We start from the raw sequence: 24,496 nt of genomic DNA, 5'->3' as shown, positions 1-24,496 counted from the left end.
AGTCCCGGTAAAATCATTGGATCACCCAAGATCCCGAATAGCCCCCTCACTATCTAAGCCTAAACCCTAGTGGTCAAGAGAGTCACACGCATAGCACGTTTAGCTAGTACATCACCACGGGCGTCAAAGCCAGCGGAACAACTTAGGAACAGGAGTAAACAAGCAGGCACTCAAATGGCTGAATAAATCCTCAGGTGCGGTATACGCCAGGTATCACTTCGCTTCTGTACCCAGCCACATCATCATCTATCCCCCCTCGTTCGCAAAGGATGAGCTCTCAAGAACACAAGCTCGAAGTTGGGACTTACGTCGGAAACGCCTTAATGTCGATTCTATATGGTAATATGAACAACAACGCTATATCTGTCGAGCTCGACTGAAGGTTTTCCTAGGTGCAGATATTTGCATGTACCTGACTGCGGTTTATTTTCTTCTCCAGCGGAAAAGGCTCTCGCCATTCTGGATCAACTTCTACATTATCTACGGAGGACTCCAGCTTCTTTTCTTCACCGTCTACGTTGCTGTTAACCAGTACTTTGGGCAACTCATGTGGATTGAACACGCCAACACCTCTGGAGGACCTGCCGAGTTTTTCACCGAAAACTTCAACTCATGGCTGTACGTCCTCGGGTCAGCGGTTGCTGTTGCAGCAAACGCGCTCGGTGACGGTCTTATGGTACGCGCGAGCTAGCTTATTTATCAAAACTCAAAATGATCAAATCAGATATACCGCTGCTATATCATCTGGCGGAGTGACACCCGCGTTATTCTTTTCCTTCTTGCGCTATGTGCTTGTATGATTGGTGGGTCTGTCTGGATGTAATCTGTGTACGCACCTCACACAATCCGACAGTTACATCAATAGGGACCACTGTTACCAGTGCAATTCCAACGAGCGACTTTTGGAAGGGACCCGCGTACATTTGGACGATTACCTGGATGCTCTCAACAGGATTAGTGAACGTCAGCGTCACAGGCATGATCTGCTACAAGTGTATCCGCACACACCGGGAGTTTATAGGTATCAGAGCGCTTACTAGTGCAATGAAGAACTACACAGGGCTTGTTGCAGTCATGGTGGAGGCCACAGTTCCCTACACGGTTATGTCGGTAGCATATGCGTTTTCTGTAGCTTGGCAGAATGGATTTACGGCTGCTATGTCGGACGTTTGGGTGTCCGTATGCGTACGTCCCTCTCATCTGAATTCGAGATGCGAAAACACACCTCAAATAATTCCCCTTACAGATTGTTTGCCAGCACCTAATCATCTTACGTATATCCATGGGATTAGCCTGGAACGAACACACGATGGAACACATCGTTAACACTTGCGTAGCCGGTGCTTCACTGGGAGGACCTGACCTTGAGCTTGGTTGCAGAAGCAAAACTGCGGCCACAAATCTAGACAAGGGAGTTACCGTGGCAGCCTAATTGCTCCCAATGTCGAAATAAAAAACCATCAGGTGCCACAGCATGATCTAAATTTTTTGAATTGCTGGCATCAGTTCTATCTTGGATTGGCAGGGCCAAATAGTCTCGCGTATTGTACGAAACCTTTGAGTGTATATTATTTGGCAAGCCTTGAGCGACTTCATGTATCTCTTTTCCATTTCTATGATATTGCCACTAGTCCTAGGGCTTCTAGACGAGCTTATGTACGCACCAATACCTGTTGATTCGATGTAATCATTTTAGATACATGAATGCACTGTACATCCCGGCGCTGTAGTAAAACCACATATCCTCTTTCTCCTCATGTCTACCCCACCCCATCTTGGTTCATGTCGCGTCATTAAGATTGTCAGTGCGAAAAGGCGGGAAAAGACGCACTTGCTGAAATAAAGTCCGTACTATCACCCAGCGACATATCCCGTTTTGGTTATAGGCGCTTGTATTGTTAGGTCGCATTGTAATGCGAATACAAGAATATCTCTAGCTGCTGTCAACCCACCTCCCACTCCTTATTCTCGCGTAGCTACGCAATCAAGGCACAATCACCTCGCAGCTCATAGGCACGTTTCACTACGGTGATGACAGACTCCCCACCGTTTGGCTACCAAGTCCAGGACGAACAAGGTAGGTCTATCGATCTACTTGAAGATGATGTCCGTTGCTTCGATACCACTTGAAGCTTTGTGAGTCACGAACAAAGAATTCTTATACTATTCGGCTGTGCGAGGGTAGCATCCGCCGCCTCACGCGAGGACGCCACCTCATGTAAGGATAAAAGCTGTGGGGCAGACGGCTGAAATCGGTGCCTGCCCTTCCCGACTGAATCCTCTCTCTTTCTCGTTCGTCTACCATTTACCCTCTGTCCAATGACCGACTCCTCGCCACATAGTCACCAATTCACCGAAGAGTATCCAAGCGGCTCATTCACTGTGAAGATGGACATTTTGTAAGTCTCAGTTCGTAATGGCTGGCCAGGCGCGCATAAGACGTACGTGTAGTGACGCCACATACAACGATGGTCCCTGCAAGCCCCTTATCTTCGACCCAGAGTTCGATGCTAGCCATTTTAAGAGCATCTCTCACGGGCAAAGCGCGACCCTCGACCACAAGGATGCCGGGAATGTGGAATTTAGCATACGTGTGCCGGTCAGTACGCCGTGTTTAGATGAGAAAACGGATTTGACTCACGACGATGATAACCTATGATCAGGCCCGAACTCCGAAGAGGCGCCAGGCTCTCATAACGGAACCAGTGGCGACGCTTAACCCGGAATATCTGAACCCTTATGACAGCCGGATCAGCACGCCCGAACTCTGCCATAGCCCGAACTCGGAGTACAGCCCATTGGACACGACATCCGACTTACTCGCGGGGTTGGTGGCGTCGCCCATACAAGACTTGGTCCGCATCACAGAAGATCCTGGCGAAATGTGGCTCAATACTCACGAAGGAGAGGCGTCCTTGTTGGAGCACCCACCACCGCCTAAACCTGGTTTCGTGAAGGAGTTGCCAAGGATGTCGCTGGATCCACCGTCGTTCGACGGTTGCATGTCGGATCCCGACAACCTCTACCTCGGGCCTCCGCCCCCAGCTCCGATCTCAGCAACGTTCCATGGTACGAATAGCGCCTTCGTCGCAGTGCCCTTGCCTCAGCGCGTTGTGCGTCCTCTCCCGCGGCAAGGTCGCAATCAGCCCAGCCGTACACAGACAATCGAGATGACGGGCCCGGACAACGATGAGCCCAGTAAACGGAATTGCGACACTAACGTGGTTATGGATGAGCCCGAAAGTATACCTGACGCGGACAAAGATGAGTACAAACCGGTCTCAGGAGGTAGCGGAAAGCGCAAGGCCATGCTTGATGTCCCTAGTGAACGGCAAAAGCGCACCAGGACAGAGAGCCAGTCGCCAGCGACATGTTTCCATTGTCAAACAACTTTTGCTAGATCCCAGGATCGGAAGCGCCATGAACAGCGTTGCATCGTGCCCGCGCTGTACATTCTTGTGGACTAGTAATTGCGCCTTTGAGGACCACTTCAGCTGAAGAACAATATACAAACATACCTTGGACTTGCGTATATTCACATCTCTTTCTCTGTCATAATCCCTCTCCTACATCTTCCCTTCTGTCGTATCTCAGATACAGTCCATCTCAAAACTGTAAGGTCACGGCAAGCGCTTATGAGGCTGGATGATCTGAATGTTTAAGCATTTCAAGGGAGTCTCAGGGAAGGATGTTGCGATAATCAATCCTTTGTTGTTAGTTCGGTCAACGCGGCAGATGAAGGAAAAGTGAGAACAACTGGAAACCCGTGAGAAAACAATACCTTATCAGTACTTTCCACCAAGCGCTTTGGGGCTGGCCTGGGTTGGCCAGCCTAGTGTCAGCCTTCGGCTTCAACGCTACCATTGCTAGCGTTGGCTTCAAAGAGTTTGGAAAGACACATGTAACAGCTATAGAACTCGTTTGAGCGCAGGAAAATGATACCATAGGAGCGAAGAGGTATGTCAAGACCTCCCACTATGCGTGTCTAGTCCCCTGCCGCCGTTTCCCCTTAGCGCCTCTCTAAGACGGCCCCACACACTTTCCTCTGTACCTCGAACCTGCTTCTCCAGATCCTCCGCTCTCCTCTCCGCATCTTCCCTCCTCCGTCTCGCATCACGCAAGTCTTCTTTTGTGTCGGAAAGGCGCCGCTCGAGCTCGCGTGTGTCACGCTCTGCCCCGCTCAGCTGCCGTTCCACCCGGTCTCGCGCACGCTGCATGATGTCTAGCTCACGCCGCAACGAAGCGTTCTCCTCAGATGTAGCTCGAACCTGCAATGTCATTGATTCTATGCGTCCTTTTGCTTCGGTCTCTAGGGGTGCAACGTCGGAGGCAACCGAAGGTCTGACTTGCCTGGGTACACTCGGTGGGGCGGGCGGAGGGCGTGTAAGAGACGATCCGGACACATTGACCCCAGGAGGACAAGGCGGAGAGATGGGCTTCCCGAGGACGCTCTCCAAGTTCGAGCAAGCACTACCATACACGGTTCGGAAGAGCGACTGAGCCGTATCCATGTGCGCCTTCTTAGCCGCCGGATCTGTCGTGCTGCGTCCGAGCTCCATCTCGCAGGCTGCCAAAAGAAGTCTTGCAGGCCGAGCAAGCGCCACGGTTGCGTGGACAGTATCCTGAGTAAAGCCAGCTAAACCGCCTTCTTCGCTGGCCTGCGTGTCGAGAAGAGTCTTGACGACCGCACGAGCAGCTTGGGGCCGCCCTGTGCGTCTATAGTGCGCGCCAAACATCAACCACATGCCTGGATCGCTCATTGTGGTCCTGAGAAGTGCAATACCGGTTTCGGCGTCATCAGGAAGCAGCGCGAGGTCGTACTCGAAGGCGTAGCCGCGGTACTGCAATGTGATTGGGTGATATGAGCGTCTAGGGATCTCGGGCGGGTGTATCAGATCCGGTACAGCCTCTTCGGGCGCTCCTCTAGAGTCGACTTGATGGATGAGAGGCTGGTGTGCCGAAGGGGGCTGGATCCTGGCAGAATCGGTAGATGTATGCGTTGGGTCACTGTGCGTAGCGACCTCCGCAGCTCTGTTCAGGGCACGGACGAACGCAGATGTCTCCGTAGGTGCATATATGCTGTCGTCATTAAGCAGGTATGGGGTGATCTGTGCCCCCATCGACGGATCCGAGGACATTTCAGGAGGTGGAAAGCGAGACGTACTAAGGCCCGGTACGAGATTGTCGAGGAATTGGATCGCCTCAGCCTCTCCAACAGCCGGAGAACAAGATTCAGACAGGCTGCCACCCCGAAGATCGAGCAATCGACGGATCTTTCGAGGAGGTTTTGTTTCCGGGGAGCCTAATGAAGGCGTATCATCGTATGCGTTTCCTCCGCGATCGTTGGAGGAAGCTGAAGACGTGCGTTTACGATTGTTGCCTTGGGTCTTCGAAGACGGGGAAGGCGCCTTGGCTGGACCCATAAATGCGGATGTATGCTCCATGAATGTTGAACGAGGTACTGTGACTGTATGTGTTGCTGGCTAGAGCCTAGGAGAGCGTTCTTCAGGCTGAAATATTCGGCGGCGGCCAGCTGGAAACGTGTTCGAGGGCTGGCCAGTAAGGGTGGGTGTCTTGTCGATGCTTGGGCGATGCTACGGAAGCGGGACAAACTCAACTTAGGTCATGGAATTCGAACTGCGTGCCTGTCGGTGGGAGACTCCGATGCCACCGACTTGACGAGCGCGCGTCACTTGTTCGGCCCCTTCTTGTGATTTAACAGTCACATGCATGTAATGACTTATACAATGTTCATCACCACTTTTCTCAGTGAAGTCATGCACTGTATGGTGTGTGCCACATGTCAGAAATGAGACGCTTTGGATTGGGAGGATTTGGGGAGGATTCAGAAGTTCGCCAACGAGCGCCGTCATTACACTTTCTCACGACCCCCATTTTTGCCTCTGACCTCCACTATCGAGCAAGCTTTCGAAAGACCAACATGCATCACTGCCTACACAACACAGACCTAGTCAGCATCATCATTGATCAACTCGATCGAGATAAGGCTGCCCTGGTTCGCCTTGCTCGCGTGTGTACATCATTCAAGGAGCTAGCCTTAGACGCCCTTTATTACAAAATCGCCTTCGATGATCTTCTTGGCGTCCTTCCGAAAGACTTGATGGAGCCTCAGCCGGAGGATAAGGAGCCAGAGTGGAACACCATGGTATTTTAGACTGCTAAAGTACGACTTCGATTGCTCACCATGGAACTCAGAACTTTCAGAGAACCATGACACAGGACGAGTGGTGTGTCCTTATCTCATACGCTGCTCGAGTCAGGCGTTTGGATGTCGCGTTCGTAGAGCATCCCGATCCAGAAAATGCTGACCGGAACATCTGTGAGGTGCTCGCGAGGAACTGCCCCGTCCCTTCTTTGTTTCCGAGCCTAGTAGAGCTGTCGATGTGGCTCAAGTATGTAGAGTCCGCTCCACGGTTCGTGCATGGCATTTGCCTAAGTCCGAAGATCCGAACCTTGGTCGCCAAACAGTTCCTCGCGGAAACACTTCTTGAAGATCTATACCGTATGGGACATCCATTATCCTCTCGTTGTCCCTTGCTCGAAACATTTGTATGCGGTCCCAACAGCCCGATTATGGAGGTGGCAAATCCATCCAGCATCGTCACAAACACCGTTTGCGCGTGGCCTAATCTTAGGGTTTTGGACTGTGGCCCTCTCGGACCACGTTCTATCTCACATGTAGCCTCCATGCCGTCTTTCAAGGCCCTACGCCTTGTCCTCAGCGAAGAAACTACCTGGCCCGACGAAGCTCATCTCTTTGGTTTGAATACACTTGAAACACTAAACATCGACTGCAGTGACTTGTGTTCTTACGGAAAATTATCTAACGTCGTTTCATCGCTGTTCGGACTCAAACATCAGGCTCACCCGCCGCAGGCAACCCTTCGTCGCATTGAGGTGGTCGCAACTACAACGTCTCCCTCTTCCCTATCTGCCTTCGCCACCGCTCTTGCGTCACACATATCCCACAGCGCTCTACAGGAGGTCATCTGTAATGAAAATAGCTTTCGCCGTCGCGGCCATGGCCGCGGTGTAGAAGTAGCAGAGCGCGACATTTCTGCGTGGTTTCGTGTGCTTCGCCCCTTCCAGCAGCTGACTCACATAGAACTCAGATGCGTAAACCCGCCCCAAGGAGACGGTATTCCCATCCAAGCCAACACACTGCTTGAATGTGCCCGCAGCTGGCCGCGTCTCAGGTCGCTCACGCTATGGCTTCTCGTGACGCCACTTAAGCTTGAAGAGACAATCGACCTGCTGCAAATCCTACCACACCTCGAGATCTTCGACGTCGGAACCCTCGTCACATCGGAATCGATTGGGTCGGTTTGTGAATCGACGTCCCCACTTCCGTCGAACTCCCGGATAGATGCGCTGACCTTCGATCACGCGACCGAAGACATGCAGGATGCCGACTCCTTGGCGTCGCTCCTGGCTCAAATTGTTCCTCAGGTCTCTACTGTCTATAGTGTAGAACATTTGCCGTACACCAGATGGCCAAAGCGTTCTCCGTTTTGGTCTACCGTCCTAAGAAAAGTCCGAGGTCAGGAAGCTTCATCGGACACGGAGTATCCAGACCATTTTGATCCGTCCTTCCAGGCTCAACAGCTGTAAAATAGGTCCTCTTATGATAACATCGTTTATATACTCACCGTTGAAATCTTAAAATCTTTTTAACTTTGTACACCGACGAACGAACGTACATATGTGTCATTTGAAAGACACGCAATAATATCGAGACTCTATCCCACTCGGTACAAAATCTATGTCATTTCTATGGAAAATCCGTTGGATCCAAGCGCCGAGTTCACCACTAGTCGAAAACAAATAGGCGTATCACTCCCCTGTGCCTCATGATGTCGACCTGCTCATATGCCTAACGATCAGATCTCCCTATCCTGACGAAAGCGGTGAGCAATAGAGTTTGGGCAAAGCTATCAGTAACCGATTGAAGTCGAAGCTTCTGAAACAACTTGAATTGCAAGTTCTGCCGACACGTGATGGCGTCCGTGGGCGCGTCGCCGCGTCGCTAACTGGGAACGCTCTTGCTTTTCTCCGACACCCTGGGCCCTCCCAACAACCATTTCCAGCTTTCTCAGCATCTTCAGTCTTGTTTGTTGTCACCGGAAACTCCATCAAAGTCTCTAGATTGACCGCGTTCTCCCCAATGCCCCCCACCAGAGACACGTCCGCACCACCCGCTAGCACGCCGCCCTATGCTACCTCGCCCGCCCGACGACGGAAGGTGCCCCCTACCCATGCACCACCAAGCGACGTAATCGTCATTTCCTCAGATGATGAGAGTCCCCCACCTCAGCCGCGATCTACGTCAAAATGTGTCGGCAAGGGCAAGGACAGTGTGCAACCAAAGAGGAAACCCCCTAAAGCCTCGAGAAGCGTGCTTGAAATCACCCCAGACAATGACTCCGCTGAGTGGAGCGGTATTCACGCTTCAAGCGCGGCAGGGGGATCTTTCGAAAAGAAAGTAGTGGAAGCCGAAAAGGAGATAGCGAGAATGAAGGAGGTAAGTGCCTACCCATCCGCCACTAGTACCACGTTCCCAAGTTGATTTCCGTCAAGGAGAACCGCGTCCTGAAAGCAAAGATAGAGGATCTGAGTGCATGTATATCCCTCCGCAAGTCTTCGTCCCCCTTGAAGGCGACAGATACGGCTCCCTCAGGCTCTGCCGTTATCGTACGTAGCGGTTTACGTCGGTCGGGGCACATCTAACCACTCGCTTCACCCCTCTATTAGTCACTCGACGACCTCGACGACCTCATCTCATGTCAGGTGTGCATGCTCAAGATGTGGACTCCCTATCTGTGCGTTCCCATTCCACCCTTGCTACTCCGTTTCTGAACCACCCACCCAGTCTTCCCGACTGCGGTCACGCCTTCTGCCAGTCGTGCCTCGTCGACTGGTTCGACACCACCCTCACTCAGTTCACCGCCTCTCATCCCCACTACAACCCCAATAGCGCTCACAGTACGAATCATCATCGCCCTGCGGCTACACATTCATACGCATCCCTGCCTCCCGAAGTCATCAACTTCCTCCGCGAGCCCCAAATCTCCTATAATCCCGTGCCTGCGCTGTCAATGACCGCTCATCAGATCCTAGCCCGCCATCGACTCGACATTACTCGGCAGAGACAAGGCTGGGGCGGGCACGGCGGTAATGCTGGCGGTAACGGCGGTGGTGCAGGTGCAGAAAAACCCGAGTACACGTGCCCGTTCTGTCGCCTGGCCCTCCGCTCTCAACCCATAGAAGATTTCCGCCTGAAGGAGATCATCAAGAAGCTTTCAGAGGCGGCCGGCGAGAAGGAAAAGCCCTTGAAGGGAAGCGCGGCTCTGAGGAATCCGTTTGTAACCTATTTCCCTTGAATAACCGAGGATATGTATGTCTCTTATGTCGCGTTGTGTAGGCTACTTGCCCCTGTTGATGGACTTGGCTTGGAGCTGTATCCCATATATTATCCACCAATCGTAATCTACGTCATAGCAATCGCTTCTTGCGTCGAAGTCTTGTACTTAGTGGAACGATTAATATCGTTAACTTAGATCGCATACAATGTACACAGAAATCCATGATTATAAGAAAGCAAAGAAAAAAAATCTATGATCACCGTTTCTTCATCCTCGTCTGGCTACTCGTGCTCGTGCCAGCGCTGGGGAGCGGACCATCGAGCATCTCGATGTCACTATCGCTTTCCCCGTCCTCTTCCAAGACCACGTCCATCTTGCGCTTTTGCGATGTTCGCCGAGCACCCACACTCCCTGACGGACTCATGTTCATTCCGCTGGCGCTCGAACGTATCCCGGAAGGACTTCCACGCAAACTCGCCACGCTCCTCGATTGGACAGACGATGGCGAGCCTCGCCTGGAACCCACAGTGCCGCTACCAACAGCGCCTCCGCCAACAGCGCTGCCATAGCCGCCCGAGAGGGGACTAGGCATGCCACCACCTAGCATGCTCGCGTTGAATAAAGGCATAGTACCGAGCTCCTCCTCGGCACTTCCTCTCCTGTCCGACGCAGAGCCAGGCAGCAGATTCGGAGCGAGCACGCGGGACTCGCGCCAGTCGCGTGTGAAGATGCTCTCCGAGCCGCGCCCGTCCACAAAAGTGCGAATGTTCGCCTCCGTGCGCAGATCCTCGTCTCTGTACTCTCTCCCGCCGTCCACGTCCGCGTCGGCAGCGTCTCCCTGGCCCGAGCCGGGCGGAGTAAGCACGATGTCACCCGTGAGTCTCGCGCCGAACAACTCCAAGGAGAGACTCGCGCCGTTCCTGATCTGCGCCGGACCCTGACCTTGGCCCGATTCCGCTCCACCAGGGCGAGCGCCTGCGCCAGCCTTCCCACCACTTCCACCTCCAGATCCGACTGCAGCTTCAGAGGGAGGCTCGCCGAGGTTCTCCGTCCACTCCCATGGTCGATCAATCACAGGTGCCCCAAAGACGTATTCTTCATTTTCGCCATCCCTTCCCTGGGCATGTGAGCGGTGACCATGCGCAAGGTTCTTCGTCACGCTCGTCCCGCGGCCGGGCGGAAACAGGGTGAGCAACTGCTCGCGCAACTGTGCAGGAACGAGGGCAGGGGAGATCGTGCGTGGGGCAGGGTAGTTTCTGAACGGGTCGCCGCCGCTCGGAGTCGGGGTATTGGTGGGTCCCGGTCCGCTGATCGTCGTGAAAGAAAGATCTGCAGTGGAAATATAGAGCGATACGGTCAATTGAATGAGCCAAGGCGGGACTTATGAGCGAGAAGCATAGAATCAAGCAATCATTTACTCACCGTCCGTAACATAGAACAAGGTATCAAGAAGCAAGGAATACGCGACGATGTTCAGTGTTGGAGACGTGACATGGTGCTGCAAGCACATGCGTAATCAAATGAGAATCGAGTCGAGTCAACAAACCTCGAGGAAACGTACCAGGGCGAGCCGGAAAAGCACCTCTGGAAGGTTACTAGCGGTCTTCCGGAATTTTGGCGTCCAAACGCACGGGAACACGAGTTGGAGCTGGAGCAGCCTGGCTAAGAAAATCGAAACATGAGATAACCGAGATATCGCGTCGATTTCATTGTCGTTGTCGCCTTGGTTTCGACTATGCATAGCATCGAGTGATGCTTCGACCGCCGTCAGATGCCGCGTGATGATCTCCACGAGTTTCTCCTGCGCGGACAGATCGAAGTCCATTTGAGATAGTTTTACTGGCTCCTCCCGCAGTCGTTCCGATATCAAGGAAAAAATACGGACCACCTCCCCTGCCCGATCAACGCAGTCGAGGAGATTCTCAACCCCTCCGGTGGTGGAGTCAAAGATCTCAGCGAGACACTTGAATCCGTTATTGATGAACTAGATAAAGCAATAATAGTATTCAATGACATTGTAGACCATCCGGAAGCAAACTCACCTTCATAGCAACGGGTCCGTCAACGTCCCTGGCCATTTCAGCAATGAAGCACGCTTCTTCGGATGCCATGGAGTGGCGGAATAGTGTAGAGGTCATTCGATCTAGGGAGGCGCCTGCGGTCTGCCGGGTGGAGTCATGTGCTAACGCTCTACCGAGCTGTCTGAGACCGAATTGTATCTGAATAGCTGTAGCTGCAAGCCGCCATGGGCTAAGGTCCGAGGAGACGCCATTGCTGAGGAAAGAGTTCACATCCGAGCTCTCTGTTACAACCGGAAAATCAGTTAGAGAAACGTGAGGGAGCATTAATGTACGTTACCTTCAGTGGATTCCGTGAGAATGAACCTCATGGCGTTCACCAGTGGCTCGCACATGGTCTCTGCGATACCCACAGAGAGCTGGTCCTCAAACCCACGTCTGACGACATCGAGGTTGCGGTAGCACGCTTGGAGGAAGTGGTTGCGTTGGCAGGCCTTCAGTCGTAATTCCGTGATCGCATCCTTGAGATCGCCAGGCAGAAAGTCGTTGTGCTCAACAAGCACTAGCGTTGGTATACTCCCGACGAGCAGTGTAAAGTGGGCCTCCCGATAGATATCCTGTCGCCGAGTGTGTATCCGGTGTAACTCCAGCAAGTTCGCTGGTTCGCTCTCATCGCCCCAGTGATCACGAAGCACAAGCAAATCGAAAAGGCGGTTGGCAGCTGAGATCTGCACATACAAAGCATCGGCTCGATCAGATGACGACGTTTCCGCTGCGGCCTTCCAAGTAGGGTAGACTAGCCCTTGAAGAATTGACGTTGCCGCGAGGGCACCATGAGAGCACATGTGCAGCACGACGACGATGAGGATCTCCCATACATCGCTGCTCAAAGCAAGTATCTCGTTTCGGCCGCTGCCCTCGAACCACTGTAAAACCTGATCGTCGATACCGGATGGCAGGTGCTTGTCCACGTGGAGTAGGAATTCAGCGTAACGCAACGCACAGCTTCGTCGACCCTCGGTGTCGGTTACCATGTTGGGAATTTGACGGAACGTCGCGACGGCATTGTCCCAGACAGTCCAAGCCCAGTCTGGGGTCGTGCGATATCTATACCAAAGGCTATTGGCGAGCAAAGAAGGTGCATCCAACCCCGGATCCTCGGAGAGCAACAAGATTTCTGGTAATGCAGCAGGAATAGGAGGAGGGTTATCAGACTCTGGCTTCAGTGCCTACATGGAGCGTCGGGTTAGAAAGTCGCATCGACCGAGGGTACGCAAACTCACGTGCGTGTACGAGGCAATATCGTGGGTGACTTGCGAGCGCTCTGCGACGTCGAGATGCCGACCATTGTCCATCTCAACCATTAGGGCAAGCAGAGCACGTGCCTGCACACCCTTCGTCCTCCAAACAAGGTGGGCAGAGTACAATGCGGCCGTAATCTTGCCTGTTGAATCCGACGATGTCCAGATGACTGCAAACCGATGGAACACGCCTGTGACGGCAGTCAACAGCTCCACAGTCGTCGCGCAGGGCAAAAGCATGAGGTTGAACTAGAACGTAACATTAGCCATAACGGCGACGTGGTGGCTGCATTTCTCCTACCGTTAATAAGGAGCCGTAGCATCGCGCGGCGTGCAGAAGTTCGACGGCTGAAGTATACGTGCGCTGGAGTCGCCCTGGATCAACGCCGACGGATCTACGATGACAAAATTTCAGACATCGGTCTAAGAGTAAAATATTGGATCACATACCGACCGAGAAACTTTCGAACTAAAGGGACAAACCATCGAGTAATCGTCCACACTACCTCGAACCTCGGTGCAGTCAAGATCGTCTCGCAATGTTGGTGAATCTGGTTAGTAAAAGCCCAGTCCGGGTCATGATCGCCTATCGACAACACTGTGAGCGAGACCTGCGCGGACGAAACGGTAACGGTAACACACGAACCACCAAAGAATAAGGGCAAAGCGGCCCTGAACTCCTGCCTCATGCGTCTTTCAGCGGTATCTTCCGACGTCTCTCGAGCACGGGAACCGTAAAGAATGAACTTCCTCTGGTTGACCAGAGAAGCGTCTTCGTCGTGTAATGGTATCCACCGCAAGAAGTTGCGATGGTGTGATATATAAGGGTCATCGGCGCCTTTGCGGTCCTGTCAAATAGCTGGGTCAACGATCGCGGTGAGGCGGCGCGAAAGCGAGAGTGATATATGGACCCAATCATCTCGCAAGCACGCACCTGAGATATCGAAAGCCCGTCTTCGCCCCGGGCGACGAGCCTCTGGACGTACAGGTTGTATTCAAACAAGTTGTACTTGACAAGTTTACCGTACAGGATTGCCACGGCTGATAAGTTGTCAGGAGCCTTCGCCACATCTGAGTTATCCAGCCAATCGAATAGATGGTCGTGAAGGGACATCTCCGAGGGGCCGCTCCCGTACGCCCGTCGACGGCCAACTCGATTATCCCAGTTTCTAAGTAAAGATACGGCAACGTACGGCCGATGAGCGCCATACTGGAGAGGAGTCACTGCCCAGGTTAGCAGCGTGTCTAATTTGTCGGCAAAGCTGGATGTAGATGCCGATTCAGCAAAAGATGTGGTAGGCGTGGTAGCGGATGGGCTGGATGCACGCGAGAAGAATGAGATACTGGTAAGGTTCGTCGCATAGGTGATAGAGTTCAGGGTCTAAGTGGTCGTATTACGATACAGTAGAGTGGATATTTGAGAAAACAGCGCACCTGAATGTCCACGACCATGCTTCCCAGCCGTGCGAGTACTCTGGGTGGAAGGTTGCGGAATAGCATGGCCTCGTTCCGCCGCTTGATGTCCGCGGAGTGTTCCAGGAGTATTTGCCCAATACCATCCTGACGAGGATCACTTTGCAAAACCTCATCGCCCACAGTCTCTTCCAGAGTATTGATAAGCAACGCTGAGTGAGCCACCCAAAGTGTTGGGCTAACGAAAGCATCCGGAAGGCTCAAGCAGATTCGCTGAACCGTCTATCAGATAGGAGATCGCAACGAGCCCCGTAACTTACCTGCATTAAAGTTTTGAGCAGTCCTCGAAGCGTAATGACCTGTCCCTCCCCAGACAACAGTTGTATCTACAGGATAGTTGAATCCGACACGCCCAAACTCAAAGAAACGCATTGCATTTACCTCAGCCAGCTTGTTGACGCATGCTTCTACTACACCTCTGGCGAGCGGGCGGCATGCCGCCAGTCCATCCACAAACTCGTCAGCAAGATGTGTGACAAACCCGGCTTGAGCAAGGTTGCAGCTCTGCAACTGATTGACTAGCCACACGAGGAGAGTGCGATGGTCGACGAGCCCTTCCGTATAGAAGGGTCGTAGAAGTTTCAAGCTGGAAACGCTCAGAGCTGGATATATGCGCCATACCTTAGCACTTACCAGTACGTGAATCTCGACAACCACCTTTCCTTAGACTCGGGGTCGGAAAGTACACCTTTGAACGTCTGTTTAATGTTGAGTCCCACGCGAGGCGCACTTGGAAGGGCGATTTCAGCTAGTTGCTTCTTGACGTAAGTAGTGACCACGTTCGCCCAGTCAACGCTGTACTGAGTCGGATTGTAATCAGGTTTGTTTCGCAACCCGGCCTAAATATCGTTTAGAAGGCGCGGGGTGCATATAACGCAGCTCACCGTCTCATTCGCGCCAAACACTCTCAGAAACCAGACAGCACGTGGTATAGCGACGTTATTACTGTAGAGTTGTTCCAGTAGGTCGTGTCCCTTGGCACCGTGCGGTACGCTCTTGCCTAGCTTGTAGAGCGGGACGTCGGGGTTCGCCAGGTCGGCGAACCAGGCTTCTCGTTTGGCGTCATTGAGGGTAACACGGGAGGGTATCTTGAATGTTGGTGCGCTGAAAAAGGATATAGAGTTGACCGACGATATGCATACCAACCGACTCACGGGATAGAGGGGACGCTCTCTGCTCGCCGAGCAAGGATCTCGCTCATCAGACTCTCCAAACCATGAAGCACTACATCATCGAAAGCTGTTTGCTTGTTCTCTCCGGACGAAAGCGCTTCCCCTACTCCCGCATATTCAGACTAGGGACGTCATTGTGTAACCGGGCAAATGCTTGGTCGAGGCACACATACCTGCACAGCCGGCCCGAGCACGAAGCCGTTCTTGACATGACCTTCAGAGAGGATGTCTTCATCTTGATTGGGCACTGGAGGGTGAAAGCCGATATATTCTATTGTTGGGTGTTCAGCAGCGTAGCTTAACACCTACGCATACCCTAGACGCACCAAGCTCCGCCTCCTTGTGAGCTTTTGGTACCCAAAGTGGTGGATGTGACTTGTAGATGGACAACGCATCACTTTCTCGTTTCGTCGGGGTCGTCATTCCGATTTGAGTATTTGCGTGTGTTCCGTATCGCGTCCTCACAAAACATGGACATTATTAACACATGGCGGACGAGAGAGGTGTTGAGCAACGGGATGAGACTCGACGGTAAGCGACGGGAAGACAGAATGCGACATTTGTACAAGTCTTCAAGCGCGCATGCCAGATAGGAAACTGTGTCTCACGATATACCATCCCCGCGATTCTCGGCCACAAGCGCGGTCACGACTCTGGGGAACCATCCGACTCCTCAAAGTTCTAATCATGGTTTCCCCACCCTTACTCATCCCCCTTAAAAATCATTGTTGTCCATCTAGAATTGATATAAGGTGCTCTTGTGGACCTCCAGTTTCGGCTTTCGGCCACGCTAAGCCGATTCGCGTCCGATCAAATGGACTTCGAGGGTCGTTTTCCTGATGTAGAGATTCAGGAAATATTGACATGTCTGGGCAACAGTATTCAGTCTAGTAATATTGAGTGGGGCAGAATATTTGTAAGGAACACCGAGGTGTGCTCTCTCGACTGCAACTAGGCGATGCCGGTATGAAAGTCTCATTTCCCAACGTTGATACTGATCCCCAAGTTCCTCATACTTCATCTCGAAGATGATGTCAGCGTCACCACATAAACTCATTGAGACATGACTAAGAAGCCCCTAGCTGTCCACCGAAACTGACCTCGAGGCTTGGGCTTCCCGAAGGCTATACTGCGCCCTGCTTGCCACGATCTGTTCCGAGACGTCAACTCTAGATGTGCCGTCGTTCAAACCTCCACGACATCAAAGGTGGTCCCACGCGACCCGGGGATAAGTGTGACCTTAGCGATCAGTAGAGGGTCGAATACATTGCACATCGGCCACATTCACAGCCTACGGCATGTCATGCTCGCAGGAAACCTATGCTACCCGTCACTTGCCACTCATTAGAGAAGGTGGCGGGCATATAGACAAACATGCAGTGGGGCCGCGCATGGAGGCTTCTCCGATCGCAATTGGCCCAACGACGTGCGCAATCGATGTCTGTGGAGGTACTTATGATTCACCACACTATCATGACGCATCTAGTTACGTTCCTGTGCAAGCTGACCGACCAAGCCCTCAAATGTTTGCAAGGCATGATGTCGTCAAGACACCGAGAGTTGGATGTCGAAGTAGGCCACTAAACATCGATGTCGGTTCGATAACCACATGGTTTATCATGAGAAGAATTCGCTTCAGAGACACTAACGAACACATGATTTAAGGCACGTGGGGAGAATACGACAAAGCACCGAAAGACTGGTTCTAGGGAAAACCACCGCCTGCGTGTCAATAACTCTCCTTAACACAAACTTCGCCGGTGTTCTGCTGTACGGTACATGTTCGGCCGAGCTTTACCATATCCTGAGTCTCCAAGACTCAGTGAATAGAGTTCGGCCGAACGTCTTTTATATTCTCAGGTAAGGGATTTGTTGCTATATGGTTATCGAAGGGTCAAATGCATACTACACCTAGCTAAACAGCATGCTATCATGTCGCATGGGGGAAAACATAATGGTGAGGCGCCTAATTTCTGAGACTTGTTTCTGAAATTTGGTACAGCTAAGTAGGTGAGTACGTAGTTTGGACGTGGTTTAGCACTATGCATGAATAGCAGAAGAGAGAGAGAGAGCTCATTGATTTAAGTTCATAGTATAGCGTCAACTTCTTTGTGCTCTGCTCAAAGGTCAAGCTGTCATTTTCACGTTAGCGCCACCGACGATACACACCATGTTTCCCGCGGACTTGAGTATCTGAACCCTTCTGCAACAGGCTAAGATTCTTCAAAGAAAATGTTCGACTTAACTTAAATCACCAAAATTTGTGGTACGCCGCTAATGCTAGATACTTTGTTTAGAAGTCATGTTCTTGCCCTACAACGGAACAGCGGATGTATTGCCTGGTACGCCATCGTAGCTCCAAAAACATGAGGACCAGATTGGCTCAAAGTTCTCCACCTGTCGAACAATCGCATTGCTTGAGCCCCCGATCAAAGACTCTTTGGTGCTGTAGTAGTTTTACAGCAAGTCGGCAGGGCGGAGAACGGCTGGTCTAGTCGAAGATATTTTGATGGTTACTCGACGGTGTTTTTCATCCGTCGATCTGACCCCACGCTACGTCACGACGTCGAAGTCTGGTCTCGTCACTGTTTCGTCTAGTAACAATCTGTAACAACTTTGATCGTGCCGTGCCTCGGGTCTCCTCGAGCTCAGCTGACAGGGGCGTGGACTGGGAGGGCGCCTGTGAAATGCACAGCCGTTTGCATGTAGAGTTCAACGCTCAATCCTCGGGAATAGGAGGGTTTCCACTTGCCTTTAGCGAGTGGCCATTTCGAAGTTTGGAGCACGGTCTACTTTGATTGAAAGTTGTCAAACTCGACTTTGAGTTTCGACGATTGACTCCAGATGGATTGTATGCCGCCAATACAACCGCGGTAAGCCGTATGGTCATCTAATCCCGGCAGATTTACGCGTGCAAATATGATCTTCACCAAGGACGTACCTGACTACTACCGGGGCAATTCATGATCACCGGGCTGGTAATCCATGCGGTCCCAAGATTCCCAAGTAACGCGTTCGTGTCAGACGCAAGCTCTCTGATGTCGTGGTCCTGACACTAAGACCCCTCGAGCCCTCGAGCCCAAGTTGGGGTGATCCGAGGAGCCAGATTGATAACATTGGCAAAGAACACACCGCCGCCCATCATGATGTGGTCAAGTAAAATGAATTGGAGTTGATGTCAGAACGAACAAGAAAAAAACCTTTGAGGGCGCCATTTACAAGGTCACCTCGATCTAAGAAAACAACTTCAGGTACTTACTCTAGTCACTAACCACCGTCCATACATTAATCATTTCGAGTCCGGTCGAAGCGGCCGTGATGCCGTGGGGGGATACTCTGCTGCTGCTAAATAATCAGCGAGTACATACAGACGCATAGGGCTTTAGGAGCGAACTATAATTCTCCGTCCTGCCGATAAGAATGTCAGGCCGACCCTCGGGGAGCCGATCCTCGGTCGTCGAGCACCGACTCGAAACCGATCGAGGGAGCCACATCGGTCTGACAGCGGTTAAGTATCGGCTTTCGCCACATTCCTGGAACCATTCTGTCGCCCAGGTGTCGCCCTGTTGAATGCGTGTTGCGACATCGACATCTTGAGAAACTTGATGGGACCAACGTGCTCACTCAAAAGGTTGGCACTGGCGGCAGTAGGCGGCATTCGTATTCTTTAGCGCCCACGTGGGCGGAGGGCTCGCTAAGGGAACGGATCGCAGCGGCCCCCGATTGTTCCTCTCGCGTGGCTTCGACATCACGGCATACAGCGAGGCAGTTGCTGTCCGAGCTGTCAATTTTGACAAGAAGGCGAGGAAAACGCATCAATATCTCAATTGTCTCCAACCAGTGCTTCTCGGTTCTTGTAGGTTCTTGTGCATCCGACTTGCCACCGGTGTTTTTGCTACGCTAGGTACTCCGTTCAGGTGGAAGCTTGAGCGGCCATGCGATGCTCGCCTGTCGGAATTGAGGCTACAAAAGTTTTACCACATCCAAGGGGCAGTCACAACTGTAAATATCGGACCATGACCTTCCGTGCAGGACCCCGTACACCAAGCCGCGCGTCACGGATACCACAGCCGCAAGTCAGCCAAGAAGGGCAATTGTGGCACTGCAGCCGCTCCCACGATTTGACTCCGACTAGGCTGCGAGTCGACTACAACTCGAGCGAGTGAAGCATCAGATTTACTCTATTTACTATCAAACATGAACATGTGTATGTCGTAGAGTTCTGTCACAGTATAGCTGTAGCATTTAATCCATAGAAGTCTGCAGTCCATCATCCGAGGCAATCAAATGAGCCGCTGGCGCTGAGAGCGAGTACTACTACTGCCACTAGCACCAGTGTTTTTACTAGAACTAACACCAGTACGCTTACGTTTAACCAACGCGTTCTCAGCTTTTGGTGTTTTGGGTGCAAGAGCATCAATTTCGCTATTGCTGATTAGAATACCTTGGGCAAATGGGGGTGGGAGGTCAACCGGCTCCTTCTTGTATGGATCCCAGTGCATAGGATGCCGGCTCTTGATATGTTCACGGATATTGTACTTCCAGAATACTGCATCTGCAGCACCTAGTGAGCTGCTGCAGAGCATACACTGAACAGGCACATTTGTACATGGTGTCGCTTTCGAGAACTTGCGGGCTGAAGCAAGTTGTAAAATGTGAAAGCGAGGGCATTGAGACTCAATAGTGTATCTTCCTGTGCTTGTTTTTTCTAGTCGAACACTTGCACATGAAGGCTTGCCACAGAAGCCGCATGCATGACCGATTGACACCTGCATAGACGTGTAAGAAATAAAGCAAGTGAAAGAAAGCTAGAAGTTATCACACTTTTTCACAGAGGTCATCCTCTATCACTCCTTGCATTGCTTTCAAGATATGACCGCCACTATGCAGCCATGATTCATCTGAGCGAAGCGATTTTCCGCAGAGAAAGCAGTTTGAATCTTGATTAATGGTATCAGCCTCCATTTTGGCCATTGAAACCGTGAAGGTAAAAGCAGGCGATCCTTGGGACAGGTGATAATAAAAAGTAAGTAAGACAATCATGTAAGGTTGCGAGAGTAAGACACACCCTCATGATTGCGATAAGGAAATGACGAACTGAATGTATACTTAGATAACTTGCAGAGCTCGCCAAAAACAAGCCCAGCAGTCTCGGAAAATACGATAGCAACTTGCTGCAGCACACTCTCAGGGATTGACCAAGTTGAATTAATGCGTTGTTGAACCAGGATCTCTTGATCCTTCGGGCTGAGAAGGAGTGTGGGTTTGATGCTGAGTGTGATGTTGCGAACAAGAGAACCAGGTATGCGAACAATAGCACCCTTTCGAGTGTTTCTAGTTGCCAGAGTACGCGATGTTGATGTTATTGAAGGACCATCAAACTGGGTATAGCTGCCATCCCACAACCAGAGGCGATCGCTTGACATGCTGATGGTGTTTGAGTCGCTTTCATTGTGACTAAAAGGGCTGGGGCATAGTGTTAGGACTTGGACAGACACATAGTAACCGTGTTCTGGGTCCATGAGGGAGTCAAGGTCCACAGAAGAAAGTGCCTTCCCTTTCTTATCGAGTTTCTGCACGAGTCCAACACCCAATGCATATGTGCTGCCAGAATAGACAGGAACAAGGACTGAGTTCCCTAGATAAAGTACACCTTGGACATGTTCACCGCCAGCATATGAGTGCGGTTGTTGTGGGTCTGATGAATACCCACGGACTCGGCGAAGGCGATCGACAGAGAGTTTTCCCTGGTCTGACCGGAATAAAGTGTTCAAAATTGAGGCCTTGTGAAAGCGTCTCATAACTCCATCTTCTTGATAGCTTAGCCATGCCTGATCTGGAGACTCTGTCCAGGCGTCAGCTGAGGAATCATTGGTGTCAGGGATTTCTTCAAGGTCAAGAATTTCCTCGATAGGAAAGGTAGATGTGTCTTCAAATATATCAGAATCCGGCTGTGACTCCTGCTTCACATTATCCTCAGCTAGTGGCATGCAGGATGGCTCAACTGTTGAAATGGAGTCGCAGGGATTTGTCTGCATTGACACGCCAGGGCAGACACCATCACCTGCAGGGTGAAGAAAGTCGACGCCAGATTTACCAATAAGCTCCTGTAGATCAAATTTAATGCCGTTCCCATTGAGGATTTCCTGTGCATTGGATCGGCCAAGGTCCCACACGCCCTGGAGATCAACGTTGCATACAATTAAATTGCCTGTAAAAAATGTTGGATTGACATGGTCAACCTCATCTTCACGGCCTGTATAGGACATCCTGCGATACGATTTCCTCCAGGAAGGGTGTCGGCTGTAAACAGATACCCGTTCAGCAGATGTAGAAAGTCGCTCGCAGACTTGTAGAGTATCGCAGTTGCGATCATGAGTCTCTGTCCGTAGCTCGCAAAACTGTTCCTCTAAGCGATCTGATCCAATCAAGTGCAGAAACATCGGCTGTGAATCGTCAAGAATTTGCTGCTGTGCGACCATGAAATAACAGCATTTGACCAGAGATTGTGTGTCACTGTACAGCTGCCCAGTCATGAAGGATGGCCCATGTAATTTGAACAGTGCAAATGCAAGGTGTGCATAAGTCGAAAGGAGTTGTAGACGCTCAGATAATGAGGTTGAAGGGTTTATGAAAGGATCTAGGAGGGCGTTAAAAAGTTCTCCAAGTAAGATGTATCCAGTGAGCTCTTTCATTTGTGTAGGGGAAAGCTCGTCTCGCTCGACTTCGTCCTTGAGAGAGATGACTGCCTTAATTAATTTGGTTGCCCGAGGTACATTCTGGTGGTCGGATGGATCAATTAGAGTCCTGACATTACTACGCTTTCCTTTCAAGTGTGGCAGCTGCAGCAAGCACTCCTCCAATGCGTATGGAGCAAGAAGCATCCCAAGAATGATAATGCCTTCTAGGCTGCGAAGCCACGTCGCTAAACCTGTCAAAATCGTGGTTTAGACCGGAACAAAATCAAGTTAAAGGTTCAACATTAAACATACGCTTGAAGATGTGCTTCGGATCCGGCCCAATTACAATGTAAGCCACTCCAGTGTGAAGATCAAGGCCTAGTAGTGGTGCAAGCTTGTTGTAGAGCTCATCGCCCACGGCAACCGTTCGGTCCATTAGCACACGGTGTAAAGCTCCTCGAAATGTTGTATCGCCATCTGTGCAAACACACCAGAGTGGCCCATTGAATGGTTTCCCAAATTCGTCCCACTGAGCAATTATCATGCTAATTATGGCTGAAAACTCATCAGATTTTTCTGCTTTACAGGTAGGCGAAACCAGAACTGGAAAGGGGTGATAGTTATCACGTTGAAAAGGTCCTATGACAGCGATTGTAGCCTCTCGTCCATAGTGACAAGTCTGGGGATCATCCTGAACAGCTCGAGCGATCTCAAGCACAGCATCCATGTTGTTCATGCCAAGATCTAGACCCTTGGTGTGCTCTCGACAGAGGCCAATAATAGTATTAGTATTTTTGTGCCACCGGGGACGCTGTGCAATGTGGAGACCATCAATCATCAAGGAGTTTCCCCGCTTTGGGTATTGTGCACTAGCAGAGTGAGGGCCAAAGAATGCTGTCAAGTTATTTGAAATCTCAGAGGGAGTTGGGAAACTGGAGCTGGGAATTACAACTGGAGGCTTCGATAGACGTGATACAGTCGAAGATGAAGGCAATCCAAGATGGTGTGATAGAGCAAAGAGGCCTCGGGGACCAGCTAGACTTTGTATGAACCAGGCCATATCAAGATCCTCCTCAGAAAACCCACGGAAGTGACGGCGCTCAGCGCATGCCTCAAGAAAGCATTCACGTGTCTTTTTGATACTCATACCTCGTTCAATGCATGACGAGAGGATCCTCTGAGTCTGTTTGTGGTCGAAGGTTGATATGGCCATGTATAATGCATCATGATCTGCTGCCTTTTGACGAGCGTGCTGCAGGTCTCTCGACAAGTTCTTATTCTGAATCAGAGTGTAAGGACGTGCTACATAAATAATCGAATGAGCTCACTTGTAGGTGTGCTTTGTCAAGCTGGGTTGTTAACTGCCGCATTTTGTCGAAACACTGTTGGGGAGTATATAGATAATATGGTGAGTGCGGTAAGATATTTCTGGCACGGTCACGAGCTCGTTTGAGGGAAGAGGAGTATTGAAGTAGATTGCATGCGTTACAGGGCCCTGTCGTTGGAATGTGCAATTGGCAAGCTACTGAGCGTATGAAGAGTTCTCCCGTGATGCTACCAAAGCGAGATGGACAAAATCCGAGGGTTTCGATAGATTGTTCTTGAAAAATCGCCCACGGAAACGTAGTAAAAGTCGGACCAATGTCAGACCAGTCGAGTAGATAGCCTTGACATCTCTGAGATATTTCTGGCGCTGCAGAAGCTACATTCTCAGAGGTGTATTGACTCGATGAGCACGAGCCAGTAGGGACATAGTTGTCTAGAGAGCTGGATCCTGGATGCCTTGTACATGATGCTGAATCCTGCAAGTTATTAATATCAGCCAGGGCAATCCGACGCATACCCCTAGCAGCTTCTATCTCATTTCTTTGCTGCTTTGCACGGCACGGCTTGCTGTTCCGGTGCGCATCCATATGGTAGGTTGACGTCCGTGTAACTCCAATGAGCTCGCCGCATAGCTCGCATTTGGCGTCCTCGAAAACGCTTGAATTTGCTGGAGCTCGAGAAGGAGATCGAGGAGGTCCATCTACTGATGGTGAGGCAAAGGGTGGAGTACTCATGCGCCTGCTTGGGATGTAGAATACGGCTTAGCTTGAACATATATATATATTTCCATGTCTAAAATCCTGTTCACGCTACCCTGATAAACGCATAGCGTTTGCATAGGTTAGCACTGTGTGGATATGTCTTGGTTGTCGGCGCGCTCAACGCGACGTAGATCGCGCGCGGGCTTTGCATCTATTTGTAGCGCTCGGCCAATAGGGGCTTCTACCTAGTATTAGCCAAAATCACTCCTCTCGAGCTCGAAAATACAATCTCTTCGCAGAAAGTTATTAGGGAGAGCACCGAGCATGTCCTCGATTCGAAACCATGCTATTAGATTGTATTTTACTTGCGTATGCCAAAGGTAACGAGTTCGGACATAACTTCGCCATAAGGCTGTGTACTCCAGCTCCTTGTCACGACCCC

The 24,496-nt window shown here is 51.2% G+C and overlaps 9 protein-coding genes across 9 annotated transcripts; 4 read left to right on the top strand and 5 right to left on the bottom strand.

Annotated features, from left to right (window-relative positions):
* Positions 1-239: 239 nt before the first annotated feature.
* On the top strand, positions 240-1,432 carry CONPUDRAFT_52872 (uncharacterized protein; the record flags this gene model as incomplete). Its single annotated transcript, XM_007768181.1, has 5 exons — positions 240-339; positions 393-676; positions 725-803; positions 854-1,185; positions 1,247-1,432. Coding segments are annotated over 5 exons (981 nt in total), but the record flags the coding sequence as incomplete, so codon positions are not given.
* A 453-nt stretch (positions 1,433-1,885) lies between these two features.
* On the top strand, positions 1,886-3,467 carry CONPUDRAFT_163750 (uncharacterized protein; the record flags this gene model as incomplete). Its single annotated transcript, XM_007768465.1, has 3 exons — positions 1,886-2,399; positions 2,452-2,599; positions 2,664-3,467. The coding sequence occupies exons 1-3, from the start codon at positions 2,320-2,322 to the stop codon at positions 3,465-3,467; spliced, it is 1,032 nt and encodes a 343-aa protein (XP_007766655.1). The 5' UTR covers positions 1,886-2,319.
* A 495-nt stretch (positions 3,468-3,962) lies between these two features.
* On the bottom strand, positions 3,963-5,444 carry CONPUDRAFT_71395 (uncharacterized protein; the record flags this gene model as incomplete). Its single annotated transcript, XM_007768229.1, has 1 exon — positions 3,963-5,444. One exon carries the CDS (start codon positions 5,442-5,444, stop codon positions 3,963-3,965), a length of 1,482 nt encoding a protein of 493 aa, XP_007766419.1.
* Positions 5,445-5,941: 497 nt separating this feature from the next.
* CONPUDRAFT_163749 (uncharacterized protein) lies at positions 5,942-7,632 on the top strand (the record flags this gene model as incomplete). Its single annotated transcript, XM_007768464.1, has 2 exons — positions 5,942-6,166; positions 6,217-7,632. The coding sequence occupies 2 exons, from the start codon at positions 5,942-5,944 to the stop codon at positions 7,630-7,632; spliced, it is 1,641 nt and encodes a 546-aa protein (XP_007766654.1).
* Positions 7,633-8,185: 553 nt separating this feature from the next.
* Positions 8,186-9,472, top strand: CONPUDRAFT_163748 (uncharacterized protein; the record flags this gene model as incomplete). Its single annotated transcript, XM_007768463.1, has 4 exons — positions 8,186-8,542; positions 8,599-8,712; positions 8,773-8,840; positions 8,891-9,472. The coding sequence occupies 4 exons, from the start codon at positions 8,186-8,188 to the stop codon at positions 9,399-9,401; spliced, it is 1,050 nt and encodes a 349-aa protein (XP_007766653.1). The 3' UTR covers positions 9,402-9,472.
* Positions 9,473-9,538: 66 nt separating this feature from the next.
* On the bottom strand, positions 9,539-15,864 carry CONPUDRAFT_100947 (uncharacterized protein). The gene is made up of 18 exons (XM_007768462.1): positions 15,674-15,864; positions 15,521-15,618; positions 15,330-15,469; positions 15,060-15,279; positions 14,809-15,014; positions 14,557-14,761; positions 14,436-14,501; positions 14,137-14,388; positions 13,637-14,083; positions 13,349-13,550; positions 13,153-13,288; positions 13,004-13,097; positions 12,685-12,951; positions 11,742-12,630; positions 11,426-11,685; positions 10,945-11,367; positions 10,806-10,881; positions 9,539-10,712 (listed from the first exon to the last, which is right to left on the bottom strand). The coding sequence occupies exons 1-18, from the start codon at positions 15,768-15,770 to the stop codon at positions 9,640-9,642; spliced, it is 5,151 nt and encodes a 1,716-aa protein (XP_007766652.1). The 5' UTR covers positions 15,771-15,864; the 3' UTR covers positions 9,539-9,639.
* A 4,057-nt stretch (positions 15,865-19,921) lies between these two features.
* On the bottom strand, positions 19,922-20,288 carry CONPUDRAFT_34306 (uncharacterized protein; the record flags this gene model as incomplete). Its single annotated transcript, XM_007768095.1, has 2 exons — positions 19,922-20,116; positions 20,172-20,288. Coding segments are annotated over 2 exons (312 nt in total), but the record flags the coding sequence as incomplete, so codon positions are not given.
* A 1,208-nt stretch (positions 20,289-21,496) lies between these two features.
* On the bottom strand, positions 21,497-22,231 carry CONPUDRAFT_52515 (uncharacterized protein; the record flags this gene model as incomplete). The annotated part of the gene is made up of 1 exon (XM_007768152.1): positions 21,497-22,231. A coding segment is annotated over one exon (735 nt), but the record flags the coding sequence as incomplete, so codon positions are not given.
* A 106-nt stretch (positions 22,232-22,337) lies between these two features.
* CONPUDRAFT_42793 (uncharacterized protein) lies at positions 22,338-22,883 on the bottom strand (the record flags this gene model as incomplete). The annotated part of the gene is made up of 1 exon (XM_007768101.1): positions 22,338-22,883. A coding segment is annotated over one exon (546 nt), but the record flags the coding sequence as incomplete, so codon positions are not given.
* Between the last annotated feature and the right edge of the window lie 1,613 nt (positions 22,884-24,496).

The sequence above is a fragment of the Coniophora puteana genome (genome assembly GCF_000271625.1).
Source record: "Coniophora puteana RWD-64-598 SS2 unplaced genomic scaffold CONPUscaffold_4, whole genome shotgun sequence".
Classification (NCBI taxonomy): domain Eukaryota; kingdom Fungi; phylum Basidiomycota; class Agaricomycetes; order Boletales; family Coniophoraceae; genus Coniophora; species Coniophora puteana.
The sequence above is the reverse complement of the archived record's forward strand: the minus strand, read 5'-3'. Positions and strand labels throughout refer to the sequence as shown.